Source organism: Pteropus medius, unplaced genomic scaffold, assembly GCF_902729225.1.
Source record: "Pteropus medius unplaced genomic scaffold, Ma_sr-lr_union100, whole genome shotgun sequence".
Classification (NCBI taxonomy): Eukaryota; Metazoa; Chordata; class Mammalia; order Chiroptera; family Pteropodidae; genus Pteropus; species Pteropus medius.
The window spans coordinates 2,422,591-2,436,446 of record NW_024342473.1 but is presented as its reverse complement, the minus strand read 5'-3'; the positions used below and the strand labels follow the sequence as shown (position 1 = coordinate 2,436,446).

The following is a 13,856-nucleotide window of genomic DNA, read 5'->3' as shown; positions in this document are numbered from 1 at the left end:
AAACTTCAAATGAGCCTAAAAGTGCAATATCTGCTCTTCCTATTTCAATTCAAACAAGTAAAAGTTCAAACGGTCATAAACTATAAACTATAAAGCATTGTAGAAAAGAGTAATCATTACAATTATTAAAATTTATTATGTATTTTATATAGTATGCCTTAATTTATTATAATCACATTCTGAACATACACAAAGAGGTCTTAATTTGTTATAATCATCATCTGAATCTGGCTCTTCAGACATCTGTAGATACCGATAAAAATCATTTGCCTGCGTCTTTTGGGTTTTCATGCCATTGAAGAAACCATTTCTCAAAAGTCACATCTAATTTGCTGCTTCCTGCACTTTACATAAAGCAGAAGATTAACCTAAATTCTGTAGTATCCTGTATAGCACAACCGTGAAGTCAGGCAGAGGGCATGAGTGGGCAAGCTCCAAATTGCCATATAACAGAAGGAAGCTTGGAAGATTTTGTTTAGAAGTTTAATTCTTTTGTGCTGCCTTTAGTCAGCTGCTATTTGGAACACTCAAATGAAAACAAATGCTACTTGTCCTGGCAATCAAGGGAGGCTTTTAGCAGCTTCAGGAGCCTCATGAAAGACATTTGTTCATGAGCAGCTAGCTGTACATGGGACACTAGAAAAAAAATTGGTCCTCAAGACTCAGACTTTGTCCCAAGAAGCTCACAATCTAGTTATTGCTATTATTAGTAATAGAAATGTGAGTAAAATAAGGACTCAAATATTTCTTAAAGTCTCATTTCAGCTGTCATGTACACGTGTATGGACGAAAGGAGAATGAGACAGGAACAAGACCAAGAAAGAAGTGTTATCCGAGAAGGTTTGAGAGAGACATGTGCCAGTAAGGAAGAGTTGGAGGACAGTGGTCAAGGCTATATGGAACTGCTGTGCTGCAGCTGCTGTCCTTGGGCGAGTCATGTATTTTTTCCAGGCCTCAGTTTCTTTTTGTGTAAACATGTTAAATCTTCCACTTTAATGACATAGGTTTTAGAATAAATCGTTTCATGAGTGACAGTAGAGGGTGATGGTTAAGCATTCTAGAACCAGAATGCTTCGGTTCAGATCCAGCCTACCACTTCCTACCTCTGTGGCCTTGGGCAATTCACTGGTCTACCCTTGGTCTGAGACACCTCTACACTGAGAAAGGTGACCAACACAGAGCATATGTCAGTACGTTTGAGCTGTTATTCTTTACATATCTTGACAGAATATATAGGAGGCTTTTGGAAGTAAGCAGCACCTTGGCCATACAGAAACTATTTGTCTTCTAGGCGATGGTAAAAAAACAATCACAAAGGTTTAGAAACTGGAAGGAGACAAGGTTATCCTTTTGGTGCTCCCCCACATTGCATTGCAGCCCTGGGGGTGAGAGAACAAACTGAAGGCTTTAGAGGCGGGGTGTTGGACCCCTCTGCGAGCTCTTTCCTCTCTCTGTTCTAGGTTACCTTGTTACTGGGTGTAGCGAGGTTCTCCTCAAGGTTGCTTTGAGGCTTGTATTGAAATGCTTAAATATAGGACTAAACAATTTGAAATTCTGTAATAAAGCGATCTCATCAGAATACCCTACTGTTACATAATTATATTTGTGCTTTATAGGTTGGCTTAATAATTCCCTCCAGTGCCTTGCTATATGGAGAGAGTATACTTGTGCCCCACACAGAACTCTTTTGGTCCATGCCTACTCTCAGAGTGTGGGACAAAGTTTTATTTTACAAAAATAATGTTGAGTAAAATAAATAAGGGAGGAAGGACAAGAATAGGAAAGGTACCTAACCAGATAGGGACCCACCAATGGCCTGAGAAAGGTCCCTGCACATTCAAGGCTTTTGGAGAGAGGGGACAACAAGAAGCGATTTGGATTTACTCCTCACGCGCACTCTTTTCCCTTCTTTATCTGGGAAAGTGGGGCCCAGAGACCTTAGGAAGCGTGCCCAGGTCATGTAACTAACACATGACAGAGCCAGGACTCGACTCTGGTCTCTATCAAAGGTATGTGTTCTTTCCTCTCTATCATATTTCCTTTACCCTTTCTGACCTTGGTCAAAGATATTCATGACAGGATAATGAAAAATGATTATTTACAACCTTTTCTTCTGAGGAAGCTTGATGATGGGGTTTATATCACTTAAAGGGCTCTGCTGCCCTGAAGCCCCTATTATATCTCACTTCAGGACCATGCAGCTGGCTCCGAGCTAATGGGAGATTCACTTTGTGTTACTACAGCTAAGCTAAGGTAGGGAGACTTCATTATATGACAGACTGAAAAGCTATGAAGGCCTGACATTAACAAATAATAAGAGCCTTATGGGCTCTTTTATACTAAGTTCTATGCCAATATCCTTTTTAAAAAAGCACGATTAAGTATGTATTATGACCACTCCAATTTTACAAGTGAAGAAACTCAAGCAGAGAGAGGTTTGGTGATTTTCCTAGAATCACCCAACTAGTAAGTGTCAGAGCCAGAATTGAACCTTGGCCAATTGCCTTCATCATCCACACCCTAAAATAGTATGCTATGTTCGGGATGGTAGGGAAAGAGGAGGGTGAGATGGAGGCGGAGGATATCTCAGAGACAGTGGATGGAGAAACCCTGATTTGTAGCTATTGCTGATTTCCCATGATGTAAATACTCCCGTCAGGGACAGTTTTAAGCTACTGACCTGATATCAACTGACTTGTAAATTTAGTTAGTTTTTGTGACCCGGCAAGAGCTAATTCCAGCACACCACTGAAGCCTATTGCCAAACAGAACAGCAGGGACAGAAAAAAAAGATCAAGTTATGCTTGGGTACACTTGACTCTAGAGAACTGGAAAGTACAAGGGGTGAGATGGTGAGAAATGAGGTTGGAATGTAGAATGGGATCAGACCAGAATGTCGAGTTCAGATTTTTTTTTTTTTTTCCTTTAGGAAACTGGAAGTCAGTGGAAGCTTTTAAGCAGCCAGGTAATGTGATCAGCCTTTTAGGGTAAGAACCCTGATAAGCAGTGTGCATCAGGTTATAGAGAAAGAAAGTGTTGTGTGAAATTCAAGTTAGTAAGCAAATACAGGAAATAATGAGCATATAATCAAGACAGCAGTGTGAGTTGGGGTGGAGACTGGGGGTAGAACCAGATTCAGAAAATGCTAGCAGATGGAATTGACAAGAATTGATGATTGATTGGATATCATGTGAGGGAATGAAGGAGCTGAAGCAAATAGAGATGTCAATTGTTTTTCAAAAGTTTGCTTTATGCCACTTTGCTTTCACAAAAGACTCATGTCAGTACCTGTTTTCACTAACCAAAAGAAATTCAAAGAGAATGTTGCTTTAACAACAACAACAAAAAAAGGCAAAAAGCAAAAATAGCATTCAGCATTTGTTTTGCAGCAGGTCTTTCCAGAGGTAGCACTCACCTGGAGCAGCAAGAATGGCACCTCCAGCTCCTTCCCCGAGAGCTACACTCAGCATCAAGCCACCATAGCTTTGAACTGTGTCTGTCAGCTTCTGTGCTTTATCTCAATTTATTTTGTGCATCCGTGGGCAAGATGTGTTCTAAAGGATCGGAAAAGCCTAAGAGAGCTCATAAGGGTGTTCCGCCTTGCCTAAAACTGGATGTACTTAAGTGCATTCGGTATGATTTGATAGGTTGTTTTGGGGGTCTGGGAACACTCAAAAATGTTTCCATATAAGTTAATAGTAATTGCTTCTCCACTTTATGCCATTTCAGCTTATGAAAGCTTTCATAGGAATGTTCTGCCTTCAGAAACCTGTATCAAATTCTGCCTTCAGAAACCTGTATCAAGGTTTCCAGCTTGAAAGCTAGAATTATGGTCAGATCATTAATAAAGAATTTACAAGAGTAAGTTGCTGAGTTTGGAGTGGGGAAGGGAGGGGAGAACACGTTAATTTTAAAGAGCTTTTAAACTAGACCCTGGAGATGGTTGGAAATATGCACATTGATGCTTAAGAAAGACAGATCGGGGACTGGAGATAGAGATTAGGAAGTCATCAGCATATGGACAGAGTTCATAGCCATTCAATTTAATAGGCTGACAGTAAGATTTTCTTGTTTATTGGCATTGTGCCATAGCAGTATATTGGCTTACTCGGGGAAAGCAGGGCTTGTACAATTGAATAAAATAGAAAATGGAACCTTGGGAAATGCCATCATTTAAAGGGCCAGTGGGGAGAAGAGGAAGAAACAATCAATAAAATACCCCTCCCTCCCCCCAAAACCGGGGGGGCATTAGTAGAATGGCAAGAGAAACAAGAGATTGGAGAAGTTAAGGGGGAAGAGAGTTTCAATAAAGAGCAAATTGTTGTTAAATGCCTACAACAAGGCCAGATTGGTCCTCGGTGCTGGCAGTGGGGTGGTGGGGCACTGGTGAACCTCCTAAGGACAGTTTAGTCGGAGAAATCTGGTCAGAAGCCAAATTGTAATGGGTTGCCTTCGAAGAGGACAGTGTTTGAAAATCACTGTCTTCTTCAGGGTAAAGAAATCAAGTTTTATTGAAGGGCATTTCCTCTCAGCTTTCCTCCCTACCTCCTATAAACTAACCCAGTCACCCAAGAGCAGCCCTTTCGTCTGTTTTCCAGAACCTACTTCCTTCTTCCTCCAGAGTCTCAATTCACTTGTCATTTCTCTTCTCTGTAACCTTTGTCTCTCCTGTTTGCAGGCTCTTTTCCTACAAGCATGCTCTAGTCTCAAAAAAAAAAAAAAGAAAGAAAGTTTTTCTTTACTTTTTCCCCTAGCCTATTTGTCCTGCTGCCTTCTTTATCTCCGCAAAGTGAAAGTAATCCTCTCATTCACTATCTCTATTTCTTCACTCCCACTCATTTTTCAACCTATTACAGTCCGGCTTCCAGCCAGATATCTCCTGACTAAACTGTATTTACGAGATTCACCAATAATGCTATGATCCCATGACCCACTTGGCCTTGGCAGACCTTTAAGCAACAACTTCCTCTTTCTTGAAACTCTCTTCCCGCTTAACTTCTCCAGTTTCTCGTTCCTCTTGCCATGGTGATAATTTATTATTCCTCTTTCTGTGGGGGGTGGTGTGGAGGGTCTGTTAATGACTGGTTCTTCCTCTCCTGCCCACTGTCTCTTTGAACAATGGCGTTCCCAAAGTTTTATTTTTTATTTTATTCAGCTTTACAATTCCTGCTTTTCTCTGGGCAAACTGACTTACCTACCCTCTCTGGTGAAATTTACCATATTGCTGAAAACCTTCTGAAACGGCGCTCAGACGGCCCCGTCTTTTCTTTGAATTGGGTTAGATTAGAGATCCAGCCCCTAGCAAGTGAAGGGATGTTTTCATCTTTGTAATCTGTGTGGGACAAGGAAAGACGACTTTTATGCTCTCCCATTCTTACTGGGGAGTGACGCTGAACACTTGCAAAGCAAAATGTGGGTGGTGGGCAGAAGACCAAAGTGTGAAACACCTGCCACACAACACAAACGTCTGTGTGCCTTTCCCTGCTCTTTCCTCCTTCTCCAGCCTACTGGCCATTCATTAAAACACAGTTCAACTCAGCTGATACCGTCTCCAGGAGGCCTCTTCAGATAGCTTCTGCCTCTTCTCTCCTAGGCTGGATCACACATCTTTGTACTTTAAGATACATATCTCTGTTTTTGAAGTTTCTACATCATTTCATAATTATCTATTATATCTAGGGTAGTCCCACTTTTAGGGCCTGTGAAACGTTCCCCTTACTTCTTTAGTTCTTCTGGCTGGTCGGATAATTCAAATGACATACGGCAGATTAACAGGAGAAAATAAAATTTTAATCCGTTTGCATGGGGAATTCCCAGAAGCATAAAAATTCCAAACACAGGCAAAATGGGGTATAAATGTCATTTTGGACTAAGAAGGAAGAGGTAGGCAATCCACAGATAGATGAGAAAGAGCAAACATTTGGTAAACAATTTCTTACAGAGCCACCCCAAAATGGACGCAAAGGGGACTCTTAAGAGAACAGATTTTGCTTAGATCCTCCATGTCTGCCACACTTAATTCATATGTGCTAAGGTGAATATGTTAAGTTTCCTTTCCTGAAGTGGGTTTTTCTATCTGAATCTCTTAGGCAGGTAATACGAAGGTAAACAAACTCTTCTTGGATTTCTTATGCTTTAATTGTTTTAAGCTTGAGATAATCTGCATGCCAGGTGGCACATTCTGGGGAGACATTCTCCCATCCCCCACACCATATTTGTATGCTTCTCAAAAATAAGTCATTCTGCTTTAAACGTTCACCTTTGTATCCCCAATGCTTAGACAAGTCATGACCAAATGGGTACTTAATAAATGGTGGTTGAATGCATTAGTTGACTTGATTTACTTAGGAATTCTCAACTTTGCTGTGTATTGAAATCACAGCTGAGCTGAAAATAAAATACCCAGACCTTAGTTCACACTCTCAGAGATGATTATTTAATAGGTGTGGAATAGTACTCAGGCATTGGCATTTTTTAAAAGCTTCCAAGTGACACTAATATGCTGTCAGCTTTAAGAACTATAGGATTAAATAAAGTAAATATACCTTTATTCTACAGTGCTTGCTAGTGTTGTGTCCAGAATAACCAGACCCAACTTGAGTGCTCTTAACCAGGAGACAGTTTATTAGCCGGCGGCTGTCCTTGCAAAGGAGCAGCCTCGAAATGCCAAGATACAAGGTTTTTAAGCCCCAAATCCTATTCCTCATTCTGTCTTAAACACAAAGGTCCATCTTTCTGCTATTCACTACCTGTCAACCCACTGGTCAGGTGTGCAAGCGGGAAGTACAGAAGCAGAAAGCTTGTGTTAGAATGTTATGTTCCTATGGGTGATTGCCTATGTTCCCATGGACAATAGCCAGTGTTCCCATGGGCGATGGCCAAACAGTAATTTTCAGCTTATATACAATTGATTATTTTTCATGCCACGCAAGCAAGCAGGGTTACACAGGCTAAAATTGGCAGTTAGCGTATGAGCTCATTGTTACAAGTTTCATGATTAACAGAATGTGGTTAGGGGTTCCAGAAACTAGGCCTAAGTTATAGACTTCCTTTGTCCAGTTTCAGGTTTTAATTATTCTTTAACCCTTTCATATTTCAGCGGGCTATTACAGCTAGATGTCAGATGTTTTAATAAAAATTTCACAAGAACTCAAGAGAAGGAGATAAGATTAGTTTTTGTTAAGACGGAGATAAACAGAGGCTCCGAATTATGTAATAACTTTGTATAAAGCACAGAGTTGGTAGGAGGCAGGACTAGGCTCTGATGCTGTGACCTCACATTGCCTTTGCAGCTTCCCAGGTGGCTTTCCTCCAGTAGCAGGGAGTCCAGTCTCTTGTCTGTCCTCTCAGAGGTGGTGCATTGGCCAACTGGCTGAATTGGGTAACATTTGGAGAGATGTCACATTAGCTCTATTTTATGTCCAAGAATGAGGTTGAATGGGAATTAGCCCACGAAAGATTACATCTGTGTCACAACTACCCTGTCTTTCACATTTGTAGGACAATTAGGGCTTCTTTTTTTTTTTTTTTTTTTTTTTCTGGAAGAGTAACTCGGCCTTGCCTCCAGATCTTTTTTATCTTAAGGATGGCCATTCTAGTAGCTTCTTGGCCAACTCTTTACACCCTTCCTCCCCTCCAATCTCTGAAATGAGCCTACAAATATAATTTGCCTTTCCAAGTCACCTGTAATTTCTTTAAGATTCTGATGCTAATCTTTTGATGTTTGTAACATTCTTCTTCTGCAAGTTCTAAATGATGTATATTTATTACTAAGAGAACTAAAAAAAAAATCACCTAGCGTTTTTGAAGAACTTTATAGTATCTCAGACTCACTAGAGGATGTACTGCAGTTAAACATAAATTACAAGTTAGCTCAAAAGTTGCTGCTGGCCAAAACCAAGTCAAGTTGTTCTGAACATTTAATTTGTAAATTTTAATAAATTAAGTAAATGTTACTTAAATACTGTAGTTAGTCTTAATTAACTTACTAGACATAAATATTGTCAAGTTTCTTCTGTGGGATAAAAACTTAAGTAACACTTTTTATAATATGAATTATTAGTTAGGGATCATATGATAAACAGTTATATGGTGTTTAATATGTGCCAGGCACTGTTCTAAGTGCTTTTCATATGTTAACTCATTTAATCTTCAGAAACAACATTATAGGTTAGGTACTATTATTTTCATTTCACAGCGGAGGAAATTAATACTTGAGAACATTAACTAAGACATACAACCAGTAAGTAGCAGAAATGAGATTCATACCTAGGCTTTTTCGCATTGATAGAAAAAGATTGAAGTGATGCTATAACTCCTAAGTATCACTTAGCCTGAACTAACACTTTTACCACTTGCCCTGAGCAAACATAAACATGGAAATGAATTCTCAGCAGGTTGGAATGGGAGGCATGGGAAAATCTTGACATAGTCAAAAAGTTGACATAGCCACTATATCTCCTAAGGGAGCAGTGGTCAAAATGCAGAGCTGGGCTATCTTGCACATTGCAAAGACAATGATGAGGCTAGTGAAACAATTGGATTACGCCTCCACAGTGCACCTAAAACTTCTTTTGGCTACTGGTGTTGACAACCTAGTTATGCTAATGGTCATTTTTCAGTTCTAAACTTCCTTAAATTTTCCAAATTGTCAGCTTTTAAAAAAATTCTTTAAAATTTGACTTTTGCACCATGATTCACTCTTAGCTTTCCTTTGGCCACTCTGTATATTTCTTCCTCTAGATTCTTCTTTCTAGCCTGTTAAAGAATGTTTCCTCCATGGTCTGTTTCCTTGACACTCTGCGTTTGTCTCTTCACTACCTCTCCTGAGTTTTACTGTTGTTTGAGTTATCAGTTACCTTTGAGCTCCAGGCCTGACCTTGAATCTCTGACCCTGTATTTGTGATCTGCCTTTAGGACCCACCTACCTAGATGTTCCATTGGCTTCATATGGAATAATTCTAAAATGGAACTTATCTTCTGTTCCCTGACTGTTCTGCCTATGTTCTCTGTCTCTCATGTCTCAAGTAAAGACCCTCCAGTATCTTTGAATTTTTTCTCTGTGTCCCACCAGCCTGCCTAACTGATCCAAGTCCCTCCACTCTGTGAGCAGTCGCCAAGACTCATTGACTCTGTCTTAGTGACCTTTCTGATATGTTCCCTCATCCATGTTCTCCTGGGCCAGACCTCCATTTTCTCTCCTGCAGGCAATTGCAAAATTCTTAGAGCTGTTGTCCTTGCCAATCAATTATATACACTGTGGCTGCATAATTCTTCCTAAAGTATAGTCTCATACAAAAAAAGTGTCCCAAAATCTTTATGGTGTTTACCATTGACAGCTAAGGTCTACACTTAAGAGCATTTAATCTGCCAGCAGCTTTCCAGCTGCACCTTCAGTCAGAATGCATCATCCTCTACACGGAAGTTGACAGCTGGTGGCCCTTAGTCTAGATTTGGCCGCAGACATGTTTGGTCTGATCTGCAACTTAAAAAACTAATAATAATCTGAATCAATGCTCTAAAATCAGAGGATTTCACTTAAAAGTTAAAGTCTCAGAGAAAGTATAGAGAACTGCGAAAGCTTAAGGAGGGATGGAGATTTGGGGAAATGCAGGGAATCGGACAAGACTTAAATTCTTACCTTGTTAAGTTCTTGGTCCATCTTTTACCCACTTTTGAATTCTTATTCTTCTAACATGTAGCAGAGTCTTTGTATATAGTAGGCGACTAATTAATATCTGCTGAATTGCAGTTATATGACCTTTGGTAGTTTACTGCCACAAATATTGAGGTTTTTCTGTAGAACAAGAGTTCTTTCTGCATTGGTGAATCTCAGGTGATTTGTACAACGATCTCAGTGCAAGTCATATAATTTACATGGCAATAAAGAAATTAAATCTGCATTTAAAAATACATGCAAACTTTATGATATTTTAAAAGTATGACCATTAATTTCCATGCAGGTAAATATTCCATGAAAAAATTTTGTTTCCTATAATACGCAGAATTAGAGCAGGATCAGAACAGGTTTGGAGAGAATTAAAAAAATCTTTGACAGGATGAAGTGACCATCACTGGGAAAAACAGAGAACTACTGACCACGAAAACAAACTTTCGAATAGGGGAAATGAAGCATGTAGTGAGTTACAATGGACACTCTTAAGTATTTATTGTAGTTGGTTCACGTTGAAAGTTGACCATGTGCTAAGTTGTTTATATGTTTGGGGTATAAGTGTACTCTGGCTTTTCTCCAGCCTCCTCTGCCCCCTTTGCCATAAGCATACAAATGAACTTTTTAGAGATAATTATTTGATATCTGTTTAACATGTAATAATTTTAGAACTTGGTAATGAGTGCAGTCCTAATAACAGATGCACATAATGGGAAAAAAATGGTTCTCTCAGCTTTGCTAGAAACATTGGACTATCTGTCCCTGGACTCACATTTCCTCGTGCAATGATCTTTTGGATCAGAGGTGTAATAATAACAATAACCAACTCATATAAGGTTTAGTGTGTGCCAGGTACTGTTCTAGGTATTTTTGCCTTTTGTTTGTTTGTTTTTCACGAACACTGGCTAATGGCTTAATTCGGTGCTTTCCAACTCTTTTCATGGCAGGGTATATGTATACAATAGTACTATTTATATGAGACACTGGGGTAAGTGGCTGAGGAACCTGGCTGCCCAGGGACTAAGGGGATCTGTATAACAGGACATCTGTATCCTCTTCAAAGCATTCCAGCGTGGCACATGCACCCTGTGCTGTCAAGCTGTAGTATAGTGTACTGCAGACTAAAGTAGTCCTGCTTTCTGCTAGTAACATTGTTTCCCTGATCTTATGATGGCATTAAATAGCTCACTGATAATCAGTGTTCTGTTTCACATTCTGCAGAAGGGCACTGTTACTCTCCAACTGTTCGCCTTCCTGAGGTTTGAGAGCCACTGGGAGATACAATATCTAAATTCACGCATCTGTGCCAAAAAGTTTCCACTCATGACACTTCTAGGCCTCTCTAGTTGGACTAGTCACTGATTTCCAGATGGCTTCCAAATCTCCAGCTTTGGAACATGGCTGTTAACTTTTGCAGGGAGGTCATTTTTACGAGCATATTTAACAGGAAGAGTTTGTATAAGCGGTGAAAAGAAGAGAATACACTCCTTAGGGTCTTCGCTGAGTGGATGACTTGGGTTTCTTCTTTCTATGCTCCTCCTCCAACCAAATAACTTTCTACGAAGACTTAATGCAGAGCTCAATGCTCTCAGGGTTCAGAGGGGGAAGGGATAGCAGGCTGTGTATTCTTTGCACATTTTTAAAAAGCTCCTAGCTATGTCTGAGTTAGTCTGCTTCTAAATGCTGGGGCCACAGTTAACTCTGCTCTTTCTCACTCACATTTATTCCTTTTTCCTACTCTCAAAACAACCAGATACACTTAAATACTTGAGCTTAAAAATACTTTAAAAATACAGTAAATATGAAACTTTCCTCTCTTTTTATTTGCATTTAAATAAAGTATTCTTTCTACACTCCTCATATGTTATTAGAACTATGATGTGCTGATCTAAGAAAACAAACAAAAATGACTGAACCCTGGAATTTGCACGTTCTAAGTTTCAGTCCCAGATCTGCCACTTATTCAGAAAATGGCAAGTTAGTTTAATTTCCAGGCCTTCTTGATAAGATGAGACTGATGATACCTGTCTCATTTCCCAATCAGAGCTGATCTGAAGATCAAAGGAGATCCAATGCATGCAAATATCTTGTAAGCTCAAAAAGCAAAAGGTGAATACAATTGTTATTGTATTAAAAGTGGCCAGTGAGTCCTCAGGTGTCATAGCAATTGCTCGTAAGAATTAAAATAGCAAGAGCTGGTGAGTGTGGCTCTGGTGATGACGGAGTTCACACATGCTCTCTTTATTCCCTCTCTCACCCTGCAGAGTAACCTGATACACTACCTGGGCCTGAGCCATCATCTACTCACACTGAATTTTATCATCATCTCTGTTGGCAAGAAAAGCGCATGGTCCTCTGCTCAGGTGAAGGTGACTGACACTGACTTTGACGGTGTGGAAGTCAGAGTGTTTGAAGGCCCTCCAAAGCCAGAAGAGCCACTGAAACGCAGTGTTGTTTATATCCATGGAGGAGGCTGGGCCTTGGGAAGCGCAAGTATGTCCTGGTCACCTTCAGGTTGTTTGGGGTTGCGGTTGGTCCCGGGAGGGATGTGTCTGTGATTGAGTTTGACTTTCTTGGGTAAAGAAAGGGGCGACATTTGAGTTGCTTCCTCTAGACAGTCCCAGTTTCCCTTATTGTTTCAGGGAAATTATTAGTAGTGTCCCATTTTCATACTCAAAAGTGTCCTGGTTTGAATGATTAATTATATGTTCATACCCTACATAAAGGTTTTTGCCAAGTTGTTTATTAATTAAGGCAGACTGTTTAGAAAATATTTCCTGTTACCTGAATCGTAGACTAACTTATTGTGAAGTGCGAACAATAGCTTTCTGCACCAAAACAAGGTGGAGTTTCATTAGGCCAGAAGACAAGATAATTATCAGTAGCTCTTTTGCCAACTTGTGTTTTAAAGATATCTTTCTATGAGATAGAACAAATATTTCTGAATATACATGTTAACTCATTAACATTTCATCTGCCTATAAATCCAAAGATGAAAATATAAAAGAAACAATCTTACAAAGTTCTAGAATATTATCTTTAGTGCTGGATTAGTTTCATGAGCAAAACAAGTTCAGAATGGCAAGCAGCCGAGTACAGCATCCCGGCAGAAAGCATACCGAGGAAGTAAGGGACTTATTTCTTCCTGCAGTTATCATGGAGCTACATCCTAATCTTCATCCCAGTGCTTTGTTATCCCCTAAGTGAAAAGGCAGTAACAACTTTTTCTATTTTTTTTTAATAACATATTATTTTGTTAATGAGGCTAAGGCCAAAAAGAATTGCTTTTTCTGGTAATCTCATTTCATTTAACTCCATATTCATCATTTATTCTTTTATTCACTGACTTGTTCATGTGTTCAACAGATGTTTACTGACGATGCAGGTTTGCTTAGAACTGAGAGGTTTCCTGGGGTACCCAGCACAAACACTTAAACGGTTGTGTGCAAACCTGGACCTTTGGCTACCCTACTCTGTGCTAGGTGATGGGGATGTAAAAATGAATAAGATAGAGTATCTGCCCTAGACAAGAATAAGTTGGTACCATTGGACACTTGCCAGGTGAGACATTACACTGGAGACCAAGAGGTATAAGTTTGGGGAATGGTATAAATATGAGTCAACCTGGCCTTTTCCACATAATTTTGACTCATCACTCTTGCCAGAGGAAGATCTCAGGCTGAGAGAAGTATGTAGATGGTTATGTACTTATTAAACTTCTGGTTCTAAGACTGCTTTGGAAAGCTTATGAATAAGGTAATATTTGGCTTTCTGTTGACACAGTCTGCTCTTAATTTACTGAAAGAACAGCTAAGGGATTAATTTTTTACATATTAAAATTGCTTCTGCCACTGCAAACCTTTGGATCCTCTTTTCTTTTTTTTCTTTTTTTTTTTTATTTGTGGTGACATTGGTTAATGAAATCCAGTAAGTTTCAGCTGTATACTTTAACAGTAAGACATGTATATTTACACTGTGTGTTCACCTCCCATAGTTAGATTTCTTTCTGTCAGCACATATTTGACCCCCTTTACTGTCTACCTTCGCTCTCCCCCTCTCCCACTTCTTACCTTCTGGTAACCACTAGTCTATTGTCCATGTCCATGAGTCTGTTTGTTTGTCCTGTTCATGCATCCACTTTCTAAGAAATGCTGAGACTTCTTTAAAGTTTGTTATGTGTTGGTTT

General features: G+C 39.6%; 1 protein-coding gene across 4 annotated transcripts in view; it reads left to right on the top strand.

The window, feature by feature from the left end:
• The window catches only part of NCEH1 (neutral cholesterol ester hydrolase 1), a 59,345-nt gene that overhangs the window by 21,848 nt on the left and 23,641 nt on the right, over window positions 1-13,856 (top strand). Inside the window, exons 1-3 of one of the 4 annotated variants that reach the window (XM_039865050.1) lie at window positions 1,995-2,009; window positions 2,930-2,965; window positions 11,935-12,163. Coding sequence is in view for 2 of the 4 variants with exons in the window: in XM_039865048.1 (XP_039720982.1) it covers window positions 2,930-2,965; window positions 11,935-12,163 (265 nt within the window). In the remaining 2 variants the exon portion in view is untranslated. Of the gene's footprint in view, window positions 1-1,994; window positions 2,010-2,929; window positions 2,966-11,934; window positions 12,164-13,856 lie in introns of those variants that run through there. The other 3 variants (XM_039865048.1, XM_039865047.1, XM_039865049.1) reach the window with 3 other exon arrangements.